Source organism: Phoenix dactylifera, unplaced genomic scaffold, assembly GCF_009389715.1.
Source record: "Phoenix dactylifera cultivar Barhee BC4 unplaced genomic scaffold, palm_55x_up_171113_PBpolish2nd_filt_p 000076F, whole genome shotgun sequence".
NCBI lineage: Eukaryota > Viridiplantae > Streptophyta > Magnoliopsida > Arecales > Arecaceae > Phoenix > Phoenix dactylifera.
In genome coordinates this window covers 161,112-179,313 of record NW_024067675.1, presented here as the reverse complement: position 1 = coordinate 179,313, position 18,202 = coordinate 161,112, and the positions used below count along the sequence as shown (strand labels likewise).

At 37.1% G+C, this 18,202-nt stretch overlaps 2 protein-coding genes across 2 annotated transcripts; both read left to right on the top strand.

Moving 5' to 3' along the window:
- The first annotated feature begins 5,093 nt into the window (after positions 1–5,093).
- LOC103716455 (thermospermine synthase ACAULIS5-like) lies at positions 5,094–8,690 on the top strand. Its single transcript, XM_008804459.4, has 10 exons — positions 5,094–5,697; positions 6,207–6,273; positions 6,424–6,518; positions 6,631–6,733; positions 7,044–7,132; positions 7,451–7,607; positions 7,704–7,779; positions 7,892–7,950; positions 8,222–8,358; positions 8,437–8,690. Exons 1-10 carry the CDS (start codon positions 5,564–5,566, stop codon positions 8,522–8,524), a joined length of 1,005 nt encoding a protein of 334 aa, XP_008802681.2. The 5' UTR covers positions 5,094–5,563; the 3' UTR covers positions 8,525–8,690.
- A 2,992-nt stretch (positions 8,691–11,682) lies between these two features.
- Positions 11,683–16,603, top strand: LOC103716454 (pre-mRNA-splicing factor 18-like). Its single transcript, XM_008804458.4, has 2 exons — positions 11,683–12,593; positions 15,926–16,603. Exons 1-2 carry the CDS (start codon positions 11,748–11,750, stop codon positions 16,331–16,333), a joined length of 1,254 nt encoding a protein of 417 aa, XP_008802680.1. The 5' UTR covers positions 11,683–11,747; the 3' UTR covers positions 16,334–16,603.
- The last annotated feature ends 1,599 nt before the right edge of the window (positions 16,604–18,202 follow it).

Below are 18,202 nucleotides of genomic sequence, written 5' to 3'. Positions count from 1 at the left end.
TGTTTGTATTGCTCGTTAAAGGCTGATAAAATAAAGTTATCTAAAAAACCAGCCAAACTTCACCAAAAAAGTGATAAATAAACATGTTTGATCAACGTCTGAAAAAAAAGGTACTTAACCTGATTGAAGTTATTCGAGAGAGCATAGGAAATAATTTTAACCATTCAAAGCACTCTCTCACGCTACTTTTTCACTCCTTGCACAACATTATCCCATGCACGAACCATTGGGAGCATCATCCAAATAATGAAATAACATTTGGTTGGTTAACTGGTTAGAGGGTGAATAGTGGCTAAAGCTATTCGAGCGATGGCTAGCTATTCAGCATCTAAATGTAGCTCGCTCTCTATTTGTACATTATCATTTCTTCCACAAACTTTATCTCACTGATCATGGGAGCAGCAACCAGATAATGAATACCAATGATTAAAGTTATTCAAGGGATCTTGATGTTTAGTTCAAGGGATAGTGCAGAGAATAAATTGCGTTTGATGTGCATCCGATTTCACAATGTTACACAATCAAAATTACCATCACTTTTTTCTATTCCATTGTAAAAGTCTGTTTCACCAAAATTAAATCGTGGAATAAAATTATAAATTCGATCACCTACTTATCCTCTCCTCTGGTATTAAACCTATTTTATCTCCAATTTTTTGGTCCTTCGCAGGATATTCTCCACTTTTGGAAATAACCCCCCTTATTCTCCATCCAAAGGAATATTTTTTGATGAAATCCATCCAAAAGGATATGAAATGATCAGGTATCCACCTGCTGAAAATGTGTCCAAGAATGCGCGCGTGTTCAAGTACTCGAGTATTTGGCTAGAACACATTGAGCATGCGTTCACCAACAAGACTAAAATATCTTATCAAATTCGCAGCAATGCATTGAGCACTTGGAATAATGGGAGGGGTTTATTGAAGAGATATATAGAGAGTCTTATTGTACCGTGATAGCACTTTTGTGTAACGTTTCTGAGCGTGGAGGCCTCCCTCCATCTTACTAAAAACCAAAAAAAAAGTGCCGAGAATGATCAAATCCTAAAAGACGTTGAGTTTCTTAAATATCCTGTCACTTTTTTTTTTGTTTGATGAAACATGCCTGTAACTTTAGATCCAAGAGTCTCCAACACTTTTGGCAAACCAATCAATTCAAGGAACTCAATTCACCCAACCCAACCTAACCAAGTTCTATCAAACTCAGCCTAATCAGACGCTAATTGAGCTAACCACTTAGTTCGTGCATGTCTCGTCATGAACAATGGAACTTGGATCCAACGAATCTATTGAAAACAAATGTCATTTTAAGAGGTGCAACATATAGCAGCGCACAGTAATGAATTATACTTGCTTATGGCCTTTGTAGGTAATTGGCCCATGCCATGCAGGTGAAATTGCCAAGAGATTTTACCTCAAAGAAATTGCCAAGAGACTTCGGCTACAGAGAATCCACACTCACCAAGTTGGTTACATGAATCCCTTACAGCATACAACATGAATGGACATAAATACTTGCATCTTTTTCTATTTATTTTTATGGGAAAATATGCTTGACGACCTCAAAAATTAGCCTGATAATATCCATCTTTTTTGTGAAGGACAAGATAGATAGGGTATATGCAAGCTAGATCAGTTTTGATGCCGAAGCTTGCCCAAGCCTGGTCGGTTCAAGTTGTATCTTTTGTGCGAAAGAATGATGTCTTTCACGGCATAAATTGTTGTATCGCTTTTTGCACAGATCTCAAAGTATGCTGAACTTTTTCATTCATCTGCCTGCATAGATTTGAAAATGATCATTATACGATCCCCCCACATGTTCAGACCTAACCATTGATACGCACCTATGTTCGTGCGTCCCCTATGATAATCTGCATATGACCAACATCGCCTATGTCTTCTAATAAGTTTCTACATATTATGGCAACATGTTAATCAACAATTTCCCCAAACAACAAGTTAACAAACATATGTACCATGTATAGATTCATAAAGCATCATGTCACTCTATTACATTAATCTTCATTGTAATTAATAACTTCCATACAGCGTCCTCATGGCATGCATGTCTGTATTAGCCTCCCTTACAATCAAAAAAAGAAAAAAAAAATTTCATTAAAACAAAAGAACAACACAATTTTGCTCACAAATGAAATCTAGTATCTGAAAAATTGTGTCATGAAATATTTTAAATTGTATTTGAAGTCATAATTAAATTAAAATAATGCAAATATACACAACAATCATTATGTTAATAATGCAGAGGCATGTGGTTGTTGTAATTAAGCTGTAACTTTGGAAGATCTAATTGGGATATGCAGCACACAACATGGTTTTGATAAATGTCTTTGTAGAAGTAGAACAGCTAAAACCATAGTGTTTGCAACATTGCTTGCATTGATATGTAAGGCCTTTCTAACATCAAGGAATTATTCCACAGTCCACACCCTGTCATTATTAACAAATGGAACGTATTACAAGGAGAATTGGAATGATAACAAAAGCTTTGGCATCTCCAAGAGAGATATCTCTCCTTCTTTTCTCCTCAATCACCACAAGCCGCTTGGTGGCTTGCGAGGTACTTGCCATTAGTATGGTAGAGTTATGATGACCCTTTTGGGAGGCATGATTCAGTGGGAGACTTTGCTGCCCGGATCTGCGGTGAGGTGCCTCTTCATCATGGCACAGACAGGGGACAGCTGTGAATGCTGCCTTTGTGTTATGTTCTCCATTTTACCAGCCCAAGACCATGGATTCCCTATTATAAAAATATATGGAACAACCGAATCTCTAAGACACAATAAAATAGTCTCTAATCTATCTCAATCTATCAACAGAACTTGAAAATTTATATCTGAGAGAATTCAGAATCTGGTAGAAATGTGAATTGAATGAGAAAAAAGTTTCAGATTATCATGCATGACAACATTTTTTCCAATTGAGTTTTTTGTATCTGATTACTTGGCTATTGCAAGCATTCAATATCTCTATTATGAATTGCCATGTGAAATTCATGTCTTACATCTTGAAAAGCTTCTGATGAGAATATTTATTTTTTTGTAATATTTTGAGATATTGCGTCGCATTCTCCTGTCTTCTTATAAATAATGTTTATATATTTTTTTCATAATTATTCTTTAGCTGTTGCAATTTTTTTAGCTTTCCTTGGTCGGCAACATCACAAAATTGTAATATTGAGAAAGCCAAGAAAAAAAAAGTATTGATATCAATAGCACCTGCTAAGAAAATGAATTTATAATGCCATGAATGATGATTTTACCATGATTTTATGAGTACTTTTTTTGACCTGCAGAACCACTGAAAACTCACGGACAAAACTAACTTTCAACAATTTACAGTAATATGGTGGTGTGACTTTCGGTAAAATAGAGCTTCAGACTGAGTGGTTTCGTATGTGACTAATCATTCCGAAAGCATCCTATAAATTGGGAAAGAGAAGATGCCTAGAGTGTTTCGGAATTTGTTGTTTTATAACCTTATTGGATGTATCAATATTAGAACTGCAGGAGTCATCCGCTTCAGTACAAAATAAAAAAAAAATATTTATTCAAATTTTTACTAATAATTAAGCTTGAACCCGACAATGATTTTTCTACAGCAGAAGTATGGTAGGTGAATTCCTGTCTCATAAAATCAACTCCCCATGCTTTAACTTGACGAAGTCCAAGTGATTGTTAGAGTTTTAGATTAGCATTTTTCACCTAAGAACATTCCAATAGGTTTTAGTTCTGATCAAGTACAGTACTAGAAAAAAAACCTTTATCTCTCCTGGACATGCTTGACATGTACTTCAGGGGTCTTCCATAGCCTAAGTCCTTTTTTTAATCCTTGTTCCCTCAAATGAACCCAAAAAAAAAAACAAGATATTTGATCAGAGCTATTCTACAAGATCATGACAATCGGGAACGATCAAATGGTTGCAGCACTCGGCGAGAGAATTAAAGCAGCAATGCTATACATCGAGGTGACGTCATGCTTGTGCAAAGTGACGACCCAGCTCAGTAGTGGTTGGTTTTAAGTTAGTGGGTGTGTTTTGATGGCTCTATTCTGGTCTCTGTAGCAATTAATAGCGGGAAGATGGCAGGGGGGATGGAGCTGTGCGATTATAAGGGCATGCCCCCTGCTCTGGCACGCATCTATTTCGATATCATATTAATAATGTTCTTGTTTTTCCTTTCTTGACGACGATGATGATGGCCAGTGGCACGCTCACTCTCGTCTCCTCACAAGCTTTTTTTCTCTCTCTCTCTCTCTAAAATCTTGTTGAGCTTTCTTTCCCGTATTTTCCTGCACCACCATTATGCAAAGCAATCATGCATCATCATCGATATGTACATACATCATCAATTTAACGTTTACAGTGTGTCAGCGAGTTATTCCAGAACACGACGGATTTCTAGCAGCACCTGCACTTCTAATGTGGTCCTAGTTTTAATTATCAGCCATGACCGTAACTTAAGGCATCGCCATGGCTTCCTAAATTATTTAGCAGGGTAACGCCTGCTATAACATTAAAATGGTTGTAAGAGTTGTTGCATGCTTGCAAATCATGATAGATTTTTTTTTTAAGAGACGAACAATGTTACTGATGATTAGATTGTCTCCTATCATGCTCAAAAAAAATAAATTTGAAAGAGTTTTATATCTATTATATATATATATATTGGGTGTACTCCTGCGCGTGTGAGTTGCCATTGTATAAAACAAAAAAATGGTGGGTTTCTATGAAATAGCGTTTACTTTAGATTTTTTTTTTTTTTTTGGTATAATGGTGGCTCACAGATGTGGAAATCTTCGTGGTGCCGGGGGTTTTTATGAAACGGCGTTACTCCGGACGTTTCGGCCGGCGATGTTTTGCCGAGGAATCGCCCGGGGGTGGGGACGAAATCCGCTGCGATCCGGGTGTCAGGCAAGGCCAGGTGTGATGGATATCGTTATCATCACGGCCATGATGGCCATCGCAAAACGCCGCGCGGCAGCGGCCAATCCCCGAGAAAACTCGCGCCCACGCGCGGCAGGCGCCTCAAATCAACCTCAGAACCCGGGCTCTCTCTCTCTCTCTCTCTCTCTCTCTCTCTCTCTCTCTTTTTCTGCCTCCTCTCCAGTACCCATGCATTCCTCGCACGTTTCCATTCCACTTCTTTCCCCGCTTCCCTTCTCTCCGTCGTTCCCAGCTTGACGCCTGCCCCCTCGTAGTCAAATAAATGTTATAGAATCGAGCGCAACAAGAAGCCCCACCGCTTTGTTTTATCATCTCCAGGGAAAGAGTATGATTAATGATAAAGATCTATCTCATTCCAAACGCTTGAAATCATACCTCCTTGTCGATTCCGCTGCCAACGCCACTCCCTCGCTCTCCTTATATTCCAACCCACCACTCCACCCCTGCTTCACGTTCCTTCCTTTCTTTCTTCCTCTGCTAAGTTGATAACTTGGTATCACTTTTTCTAGCGAGTGTTCTCGTTCCCTTGTCCTTGGAAGTCGGAAAAGAAGGGTCGTCTCGGTTCTTCTCTTTCGCGTTGGTTTTTGTTTGGTCGAGGGAAATGGGTGATATCTCGAGCTCTAATGGGAAGGGGAATGGGAGTGGGAATGGAATTCATGGAGAGGGTGCGAGGAAGAATTGTTGGTATGAAGAAGAGATTGCACAGAACTTGAGATGGTGTTATGCTCTCAACAGGTATTTCGCATGCATTTATCATTTTTTTTTTTATAGATGATATACACACTTGCAGACTTACTAGTTTTCTCTTTAATGAAGTTTTATTTGTACCTTTTGAAACATGGAGGAGTTTCTTTTCCTCTTTTTTTAATACTTTAGCAGTACACTATCCCTGAGAAGGGAGAAGGGAACAAAAAGGAGTGGCTTTTTGCTTGGTGGTTTTGGAGCAGTTGATGTTGCTTTTTGGACGCATGCTACTATAATTATTACAATGAGGGCTCTTCAGATGTTGGAATGGATTATGTTTTCTTTTCACTTATTTTCTCTAGTTTTTTTTCTGCAAATAATCTGCCATTCCCGAAGTAAAACTCAGTTTTCTTTTGAAAGAGAGGGTTAAAATTTCCAGTGCCCAACCATACCAGTGAACAAACAACAAAAAAAGAAAAAGAATAGAAAAAGGCATTATTTTTTCATAAAGAAAAATTCATTAATTCGACTTTTTTTTGTCTAAATGTTCTTGTTGTCAGCGTCCTGCACACTGGAGCTACTCGATATCAGGACATTGCTTTGCTGGACACAAAACCCTTTGGAAAGGTCTGTACAGAGAATTAAACGGTTGTACTAATATTTATTCTAGTATATATACCTCTTGTACATCAAAAAGAGTATATATATCTCTTAGGTTCCTTTTCTTTTTTTAAAAAAAAAAAATGGAATTTTAGTTCCTTTCTATATTTCTTGCAGGCTTTAGTAATTGATGGAAAGCTTCAGAGCACGGAGATAGATGAATTTATCTACCATGAATCCCTTGTTCATCCAGCTCTTCTGCACCACCCAAGGTACCTTTTCTTATTGATTTCCTTGTTTTTTCCTCGTAGAAAAGTGAAACTTTAATATTTCTTTTCTTTCTAATATAATTGAGATAGAATGACATGAGATCATCTTTTACAGTCCCAAAATGATTTTTATAATGGGTGGAGGAGAAGGTTCCACTGCAAGAGAGATCCTTAGGCACAGGACAGTGGAGAAGGTAGTCATGTGTGACATAGATGAGGTAAAGATATTAGCTTTATGTTACTAAAATTCAGTCTTTTCAAGTTATTGCTGGAAATTCTATCACTGTAATATATATTTATGGATTACAAATTCGATTTTGGGATTGGATTTGTTTGTACTATTTCTTGTGACATAAAATTGGTATCTTGGGTTTTCTCATAGACATAAGTTTTATTCTCAAAGTGGGCTTATAACTGAAATTTACTTTCTGAACTTTCGCTGCGGTTGGTAGTTCAGAATCACCGGCCAAGGCTATATACTCTGTTGCTACAGTCTTTTTGGTTTATTTAAATTTGTTTTCATGGCAGGAAGTGGTGGACTTTTGCAAATCGCACTTGGTTGCTAACCGAGATGCATTCTTTGATTCAAGACTTCAACTCGTCATCAACGATGCTCGGTAATCTCAAATCTTGGCGTAAATAGTAATTCCACTTTCAATCATTTCTCTAATTTTTAAAGGCAGACCACCAACCTATTCTAGTGTAGAAGATTTGCAACTACTTGTTCGGAAAAAAGAAAAAAGAAAAAAGAAGATATGTTCCACTGTTCTAGTTTATGATCTCATTGTAGAATTCAATTTCCTTATAGCTAAGATCTCATCTGTTGAGCGACTTATGGCTAGTTTTGTTAGTGATACCAGTATGATCAGCAATGGATAGTATGTTATATATGTTAGCTTCGGAATTTTCTAATAAGTAATCGATGGCAAATACAGAGCTCAGCTGGAGAAGAGTAAGGATCAGTTTGATGTGATCATAGGAGACTTGGCCGATCCCCTCGAGGGAGGTCCATGTTACCAACTCTACACCAAATCCTTCTACGAGTCAACAGTCAAACCTAAGCTAAATGAGGGTGGCATCTTTGTGACGCAGGTACGTGTTGGAAGCCATTAATTATGAACTCAACCCCTGCTAAAACCTCCATGACTGGTGCATATGAATATATTGACTTCCTTCTTCTTAATGCAGGCAGGGCCAGCAGGAGTCTTTACACATACAGAGGTCTTCTCTTGCATCTACAACACACTGAGACAGGTTTTCAGATGTATGTAGTGACTAGAGAGCCACTCAATACTTCACCTTAGGGTGCTCTGAATTGCTTCCCTTCTCTTTTAGAGCTTCAGCATTGACTTGGAGAATTACTGTTTTGTGTGCAGATGTTGTGCCTTACTCAGCTCATGTCCCTTCCTACGCCGACACTTGGGGCTGGGTCATGGTAGGACACATACATATAATCATAACTTCCATCTCATTCTCCATAGCCTCATATATAGCTAATTTGGTTTAGTGTGTTCAAGGCTTAGTAGTAAGTACCCTTAGCTGGCTTCTTCAAGTTCCAGAGCCCATAATTGTGATTATCCTTTCGCTGAATGATGATTGGCGGTGATATTTTACGAAATTTTTACGATACAACTAATGGGAACTTTTAGCATGATCATTAGCATGTATATGAAGAATTATTCCTAAATAGTGCGTGAAACATGCAGGCATCTGATTGTCCATTTACATTGGATGCGGAGGAATTTGATGCGAGGATCAGACAAAGAATTAAAGGAGAAGGCAGATATCTTGATGGCAAGACCTTTGCATCTGCTGCAATCTTAAGCAAAGCTGTTAGGAAATCGTAAGTCTCTTATCCATCTCCTTATAACCTGCCCCATTGAGTTACTAAGAATATTATCTGATTGATTTGGATTGGCAGCCTAGAAAAAGAAACTCAGGTGTACACAGAGCACACAGCTAAGTTCATCTACGGTCACGGTACCTGTCCCAAGTTCCAGTCTACATAGAAGGTTGTGAGTGAGTTTGGTGGGTGGAGATGGAGAGATCTAAAAAGCTCTTTTTGTAATGTAGCTAGACTTTGTCATTCGATGGAATAGTTCTTGCAAATACTACTTTATGTTTCACTAAGTAATGGAAATTTTAGCTTATGGGATAATAATTGATGCCTTCCAACCAGATGCCTGGAATCTGTCTAAATGTTCATGAACTGATGGGCACTGTAAGAGTGGGTATAAATGAATGCTCTATAATTGATTAAAGCCACAGGTATCCAGCATTAATGTAGTTGCTCATGAAGCACGTAAGCTTACAGGGGACTATAAAAATGTGAGTACAAATGCATGCTCAGTAATTGCTTCAAGCCACAGGTACCCAGCATTAATGTAGTTGCTAATGAACCTTATAAGCTCACAGGGTGGTGCAAGGAATACTGCCGGGAACTAGGATTGTTCCATATCCAAAATTTTACTAAGGTGCAATTCTTGGGAGCAAGATATTGTGGAAGTGTCGTCGGGTACTTGAACTGTTTCTGTTTTAATCCAGAGTTTGCAGCCTAGTTTCTCTCCACAAAGGTTAGCTTGGTGCAAATAAGAGTGAAACCAGAGCTTCCCATACTTGCCAAGTAATGGCGGCTCTCTTAGCAAAGCAATGAAACAATTTACTCAGTAAAGCATTGGGAGCCTCCATGCTGGGGAACGGGAGAAGAATCTACTGCTAGAAAATATCTCTGAACTAGCTTCCTCAGTTTAAACCTTTTATATGTCATGCCCCGCATCCAAAATTCGGGTCCGAACATGCGATACGGCCACACACTCTCTAGGGCAGAGCTCTAGAGAATATGCAAGGTCTAAAAATATAATACAACATCAAAATCAATCAACAATAATCTCAATTCATACTAACCAATAAAGTTGATCCAATTACAAAATTTGATCATCCAACCCCATAATCAGTGATACTCTATTTTATTATTACTTCCACTTATAATCTCAATCATAGTCATGTACTATGTAATTTGTATCTCCGATACTAGGTTGGATGATCAAATTTTGTAATTGGATCAACTTTATTGCTTGGTATGAATGAGATCATTGTTGGTTACGGATATTGAGGTTGTATTATATTTTTAGGCTTTGTATATTCTTTAGGGCTCTGTCCTAGAGAATGTGCAGCTGTATTGCATGCTCGGACCCGAGTTTTGGATTGGGGCATGACATTATCCATCAAAGTTGTGACCATGTATGATCTGGTCCATAAATCAGTATCAGTTTGAACTTTTGTAAATCCCTTGGAACATTTTCATACTTCTAACCTGGCCCTAACAGGAATGCATATTCATCTCTCTACATAATTGCCAAGTTCATTTGCAAAGACTTTGCCATTATAATGGTAGATATTATGCTATTATTTAAATTACTTTTATCTAATTATGGATTATTTCTGTTTCACTGGTTGATTAGCAGGAGTAAAAACAAAGTTATAGGCAGCATATTTGTATTATATCAGAACCTAATGCTTTTGTTGGAAGATTTTCATGGTTGAGTTGACCCTAATGACATAAATTATTCGGAAACTATTGTCGATTATTTTCCACTGTAAGGTCTAGTTATAGTTGATATGACAATTGCTATTCTATTCTCAAAATATCAAAATTTTAATTAGGTGGTTTTTATTATGTTTTTTTGATTTTTTTTAAAGGAAGCCCATAATCGTTTAGCTACTCCTTGTCCCAAATATCATTGGGCCCCAACATCCTAAATTATGATGGAGGTCCTTGATTCCTATACATGTGGTTGTGAATCTCTACTCAACATCTCAAGATATACTCAAATTTTTAATCAATACATGTTAGCTCAGTTTTAACTTTAATAACAAGAATAGCAAGAGGAAAGGGGCTCATGTGTCTCCATCCTCTATTTATTTAGCTCCTGTCATAATTCTAAGCACAAAATATTTTATAAATTTTGGATGAAAGTTCTACTTAATTATTGATTTTGTTAAAATGGTCGCCTTTTTATTTTGGAAAAAAAATGCATATTTAGAATGTTTTGGATAAATTTAAATATGGGTGATACATATTTTTAATATTTGATACAAATTTGTTTAGACTATGGCATGTTTTATTCTTAGGCCCAAGATACAATTGTTTAGAAATCCCTAAAAATATATATTTTTGAAAAAAATAATTTGATATTTTCTTATAAAATTGATAAAGAAATAGATCTTTATGCAAAATCTACAAATATTTTTTTATGAAAGTAGGCATGTATCTCCATTCTTCTTGCATATATTTTCTTATAAATTCGTTTCTAAATATAAAATTTATGGCAAATACAATAAAAACTTGTGAATATTCTATGCAAATATTTTACTAATTTTATTTATTGAAGTTAATTATTTGTATTATATCCATCCACCCAATATTCCTTTTCTATAAATAAAAATATATAATACATCAATAAATTATTAGTTAATGCAGGCAGTGCGTGCAGTTATATCTAATAAAATTACAACTAAGGGTTAATTTGTGCAACTAGGGTTGTAAATGGGTCAAATTTGAGTCAAATCCAGTTGTATTTGGATCATAAGCTTCAAACTCTCAGTAAACGTAACTAATAAACATATTCGGTTCTGAGTCCAGTTTTTTTAGATTTACTTTAGCACATGATTTTAGTAGATTAATTAATCAAGAGCTAGCAATTTTCAAAACTTAATGAACATTTATTATAATAGTCTGAAACAGATTGCAACATAAAAGAAATTATGGAAGTAGCCGATTGGTTTTGGAAAAATCAAATTGCTTTAGAACAAATTTAAATTTTTGCTTATATTTAGTTTGATTGAAACAAAATCAAAATCTACATATCAATTGATACTTAAAACTATAATGATAACCGGTCAAAATTAAATAGAACATACACGAGAAAAAAAAATTAAATTAACACCAATAGTATGGCCAATTTTTTTATATTTTTATATTTACTTATGTTATATATAGAGAGAGAGTGAGAGTTTGCTTTCAATGTTAGAATTAGGAGGATTCTGGATTCAATATAGCTAAACGAAAATATGAGTCGATATAAAATTTATTATATCATAATAATTATCATAATTTGTTATAAAATAATTTTATGAAAATTGGGGTCCGGAGACTGGCCACTGGATACGCCTCATATTAGGCCCCTTGCGTTCAGATTTGGGGACGACGGAAAAAGAGCCCTAACGACCGCCATGGATCTCCTCAAGCGCGAGCTCCAGAAGAAGAGGGAGAGACTCGAGGCCGACTTCGGCGGCAAGAAGCTCCTCAAACGCTCCGAGATCGAACAGAAGGAGATCCAAAAGCTTCGCGCCGAGGAGCAACGCGAACGCCTTTCCAAATCACGCCCCTCCTCCGCCCCCTCCACCGCATCCTCCGGCCAAAACCCTAGTTCCGAGGCCTCCCTCCCCCCCACCCTCTCCTCCTCCTCCTCCTCCTCCAAGAAGCCCTCCGAAGCTCGCTCCGAGGAACAGAGGATCGACGACCTCGTCCTTCCTCGCCACGATGTCATCCGCCGCCTCCGCATCCTGAAGCAGCCCATTACCCTCTTCGGCGAGGACGACGACGCTCGCCTCGACCGCCTCAAGCTCACCCTCAAGTCAGGCGTCCTGGAGATCGACAGCGACATGATCGAGGGCCAGACCAACGACTTCCTCCGCGACATCGACGAGCTCCGCAAGCGCCAGAAGTCCGGCTCGGTGTCCTTCCTCCATGACCGGAGCAAGAGCAAGAGGGAGGACGGGGCTGGATTGGAGGACGATGGGGCTGATGCGGATGGGGGCAAGAATCTGAGCGCGGACGGAGGGTCGTCAGGAGAGAACACCGACAAGGATTTGAAGCGGATGAAGACCAAATTTGAGGATCTATGTGATGAGGACAAGATTCTAGTGTTCTTCAAGAGACTTCTGAATGAGTGGAATCTGGAGCTCGAGGAGATGACGGAAGCGGAGAAGAGGACGGCCAAGGGGAAGTCGATGGTCGCCACTTTTAAGCAATGCGCTCGTTACCTGCATCCCCTCTTCAAGTTCTGCAGGAAAAAGGTATGGAGTCCTCCTCCGCCTCATTCTTCTTCTTCTTGTTATTGTTAGCAACTTGGATTTCTCTTTATTTTTATGCATATTTGATTCATCACGGATGTTCTCGACGTTGTCAATCTATGCTTTTTGTATGATTATTAGATTCTCACTGAAAGCATGCTTATGAACAAGTCAGTTAATTATCTAAAAAAATATGCATGAATAATACGATCCAGGGATGGGGGGTTCAGGTTCATGGTTTATGATGCCTCAACCAACTAGCTACTTGGCATATGGTTCCATGGTTGTTAGTAGGCTAGATTTGGAGAGACTTATGCCAGCTTTGAACTGTCTGTGGTCAAGCTCGAGATCAATTAAATGCAGGGCACCAACCTCAAGCATAACGAGTCTTGTTATTTACCATCTCTTATACTAGTTCTAAGTTTTTTTGATGTAGAAATTTGCCCCTTCAGCCCATGCTGCCATCTACTATTGGATGGAAAATTGATGCTGAAGTTTTGGCAGATTTATAATTTATTGCATTGCATGGTTGTAAGCCCTCTCTCTTTGATGTGACTAGCATGTAAATCTGGAATTATGTGAGGAACAAATGAAGCTTAAATGGTGTCATTTTTCTAGAGATTTTGATACCCGTTTTAGTTTCCAGATCTAAAAGCAAGGATGGAAGAGAGAGAAAAAAGAGTGAAGGGGGCTACTTCGTACATGAAATGTAGATTCTCTCCTCATTGCATGAAATAGATAACATTTATTTAAATCTTCTAACACTTGTATGAGCGTTTTGGAATATTGATGCTGCATCATTTTTTTGTAACCATGAGAATACAAGGGATTGCTGAATTTGCTCGAGCACAAAGTTTGGGAGATGGTTGGTGCTTGAAAGATAAGAGAGACATTGGGAGGTGACACAATGATATTTGACTGTTCATTTGTGAAGGATTTGGAATCTCACATTGAGATAGAGTTTATGGGAAGCTGGGTTTAGAATTCAAGGTGGTTGAAAGTTGGAAGTGGGAGTTGAATTAGGATAATGACCATAGAACTTGTCAGATGGTTGCTCACTACCTAAAGTGCTCAATAAAAGTGGTATAGCTAGGGAGATTGTTAGCCTAAGCTTTGACGGTCAAGGCTAGATGCTTGCAACCGTGTGCTGATTTCCAACCCCCCTTCCGCATGCACGCTTACTCACCCACCCCCACAACATGGAAAGAAAAAGGATTTCCCTCGTAGAATTATCAAGATTAAGGTAAAATCTCAAGACATCAAACCCCAATACACAAGGAAAGTTTACCAAAGGAAACTCTGGGATATTCTAAACTCGCTATAGGCGAAGTTAGAGCACTTGAGCTATACCTTCCCAGGTCAAAAAAGATTTTTCAGTGTTATCAAGATTGACACAAAATCTCGAGGGCGACCTTAAACCCTAGTAAACTCCATAATATTGTGAGCCTGCTGAAGGCCAAGTGAGGGCACTTAGCCTACGCCTTGCTAGGTCAAAACATTATTTTGGAGACTTTGTATGTCTTTCATGTCTAACCTTTTGACCGAATTCTATTGAACCATATTTATAATTCTTTACAGCAACTTTAGGGGAACCAATGTGCGTGTTGATTTTCAAGCAATGGATTTGTTGGCTTGGTCAGTCCATGTAAGAATCTTCTCTAGCTAGTGTAAGGCACAACAAAACTTTAACGTTCATGGACGCTAGATGCATTAAAGAGCTTATGCTAAATGAAACTAAACCTATTTCATCCCAAATTTATAATTTCAGGCAAAAAATATAGTACCGATCATCATGTTATTGTATATATAATAAACTTAAAGCTTGTTTAATGTGATTGGCTCTTTCCACTAAGGTAACTTGAGAATTCACAGAATCTGGAAAGCAAAGTTACGTTATGCTTATGAGGGGGGAATCCTTTCTTAAGCTAGTGGATTATTATGCTCATTATAGCCTGAAGAATAAGTGGTTGCTTTTACTAGAACGCTGAATCCTATAAGATTTTGGTTTAACATCTTACATAGATTCAACGTAGGGATTGGTGTACCGTGAAAATTATCACAATAGCAACGAAAAGAAAAACAACTAACTAGAATGTATAATCTTACAAGAAATGAAAAAAAGCAGAGAAGCCTACTATCTTGGCTTCACATAAGACAGAAAGAATTCAGGACCAAGAGTGTGTGTTTTAATAGAGGCTGCATCAGGATCCATATATGAGAAAGAATTGCAGGGTTTCTAATTATATTAGGGTAGGAACTTATAAGTGGCTTTGTTTGACTGTTCCTGTCTATAAATGAGAGAGTTTGAGATGTTTGTTTGTTTCCATGCTTAAGGGAGCAGATGTTGGAGAGATTGGATGGGCCACATGGAGAACCATGAGAGTATTGGTGGATGATAAATGAATATTAGCTGTGAAGCCATATCATACATGATACATGGAGTGCCAGCTTATTGTTGGGAACCCAATAAAGGTTATCCCCTGTTTTTAATTCCAATGTTCCTAGATACCTGTTAAGAGTCTGATGAATTGAAACTTGAGGACTTCAACCAAGTTGATCATTTTTATGTGCTCGAATGAGGAAGTTGTTGTTCACAAGTCTATTTTGTTCTGGTTTAGCAGTTAAGCAGTTTAGATCATTGCCTGGAGGTTCTAACCATATAAGGGTTGATTTGCTGATGATATTAGATATTCTGTCTCGTAATTACAATTCTGGTGATCATGATGTTCTCATGGTGGTCCTCAAGCCACCATTTGGTATCACCATTATTCTTTTTTTCATGTGTTGCCTTAATGAATAATTTTTATTCACCAAAAAAAAGGTGTTTGACTGCTTCTTTTGTTATCTTTGGTTAATATAGGGACGTGAAATTCAAAAGGCATTAAATGTTTGGTACATTTGCAAAAGGGAAGCATATGCTAATCATTGATCCAACACTTGTATCTTCAGCCTACATGGCCAACAATTTGAAAGTCTACTGAAATGTCCGTGTAATGACATCTTCATTCATGTTTGATTAATTATTCCATTGTCGGCACACTCAGTTCAAATCCATTTTGACCTAGCAGAATGATCAGGGTCTAGGGCATAACTTAAACTTTCATAACCATGGAATCCCTCAGAAAAAAATTCCAAATTTAATTATCAAGTTTTTTTTTTCCATTCTTTCTGCTATGTTTCCATAGTCCTTTTTGGGTTACATATGCCCATATAGTTATTGCTATGCATATTAGTGAGTCTTGTACCATGTATGTTGTGATGTTTCTTCTAATCACGGCAATAAGAATTATGAATGAACCATGTAGTGATACACTAAGTTTTTTTTCTTATCATAGGTTCTTCCAGATGACATCTGTCACGCATTGCTGGTTGTGGTTGAATGCTGCATGAAACGAGATTATTTGGCAGCAATGGATCAGTACATTAAATTGGCTATTGGAAATGGACCCTGGCCTATTGGTGTGACTATGGTTGGCATCCACGAGCGATCGGCTCGTGAGAAGATCTACACTAATAGTGTGGCCCACATCATGAATGACGAGACAACTCGAAAGTACTTGCAGTCTGTGAAGAGACTAATGACCTTTTGCCAACGTCGCTACCCAGCAAACCCATCCAAATCGGTTGAGTTTAATAGCCTGGCTAACGGGAGTGATCTACGGTCTCTCCTAGCAGAGGAGAGAGGGGTGGGCAAATCAACATCGGAGGAAAGGCTTCAGTTAATGCCTGCAACAAAGGAATAATTTTCATATTCTATTATGAAACCAGTATAGATATTCCATGAAGATGTATGCTGATGTTCTAAATAGTTATATTCCACCTGATTGTTTATAGGTCATTTGGCTAGATCTCAATGTTTTGTCATGATCAAATTTGCCTCTGTTAAGACTGGTTTAAAATTTTCATTACAGGCTTTGACAAAAAAGAGAAGCTTCTGCCTCTCTTTTTTTTTTGTCTTGCCTCTGCTATCAAAATTCGGACTTAAATGCCATCTTAAGCATTACCTGTGCTTTACTAGGATTTTAATCCCCACTCTTATTGGACATGTTCTTTTAGATCCTTGTGCTCGACTCTTGCGCAGCAGCTGGTGGTAAATGGGAAGTGAGCGTCATCTGTGGATTTTTCATGGAGCATACTGGTTCCTGAAAAAAAAATAGTGATGACTATTTTGTGCAGCAATTACTTTTGGAGTGTGAGCATTTACTGTTGCCTTTCACTTCTTATTTGTTTCAAATTTGTTTAAGAGTTCTTGCAGGGGCACTTGATCAGGCTTAGTGTTTGCATTCATGTCAGAATGTAGTGAAACGATCAAGATGGTTAGAAAATTGTGAACCCTGATTGGGTTAAAACTTTTTTAGCCAGGTAGTCGGATAATTACATTGTAGCACTCAGTAGCTTGAAGGATCTTAAGTTTTAGTTTCAGCAACTTGAATACACAATTTTTTTTATTTTGGCTGGACTTGTTCATTAGTGATCTCGTATAAGAACCGAAACCTACTGACTCCATTCCTGTACAGGAGCTCTGCATACTGATCCTCCTTTTCCATGACACCTGGTTTCATGCTCTCTTCAAACAAAAAGAAGCGCACGCTGAATGCATTTATCAGTGCCACATAGATAAGAGGAAAATGCTTTCAAGTGCAAACCTGATATCAAGAAAAAAACTTCAAGGCCACGTGTCAGGAGGGGTTGGTTTTTTCACACTATAAGAGATTTTGGAGCAGATGGATTACAGCCATCCAGTTATAGGCTTATAGCCGATGTTTACGAAAACCACCATCGTAACAATATCAGATTCCCTCCATTACTATTATCATTTTTCAAAGTTGATTTTTTTATCAACTTTTCCTCAGAAAGAGATGGAGAGGTTGTTGGAAAAATATTACCTCTGTCTTTTCTGTTCATTATCTATTATTTTTTATTACAGAATATCATAAAAACTCTTTACTCTTATAATAGTAATTATTTTAATACTAGAAAGTCGAGATAATATATATGCTTGTAGAATTGAGGCAAATAACCAACATTGTAACTATTATAGCGATCAAGAAGCAACTTTGCAATGAAACCTGCTAAAATAGAATAATGCGATTACTAAAGTCCTGTTTGGCATAGCTGTTGGCTATAGAGCTTTCGAAAGTAAAACTTTTTAAAATAAAGCTTTTATAAAAAACTATTTGCTATTTGATAACTATGTTTATAAAGTGGTGTGAAATTTTAATATGTGTTTGGTAAATAAACCAAGAAAATACTTTTGGTATGACAAAATAACTCTAAAAAATATTGCATAGTATTATACAACAGAGTATAATAAAATATAATATATATTAATAATAAATATATGATATAGTATAATATTACTATAATGTAATATTATATTATTATAATATAGTAATATAATATCGTATACTAAAACATAATAATATAATATAATTTGATATTATATAACATAATATACCAATGTATTATGATATAAAGTAATATAATATTATATTTATAGTATAATACAATAATAAAGATATAAATTATTATTATTATTATTATATATTAATAAATATAAAGAGATATTTTCTATAATTAGAATGTTTTATTATGAGTATTTTGATAAAAAA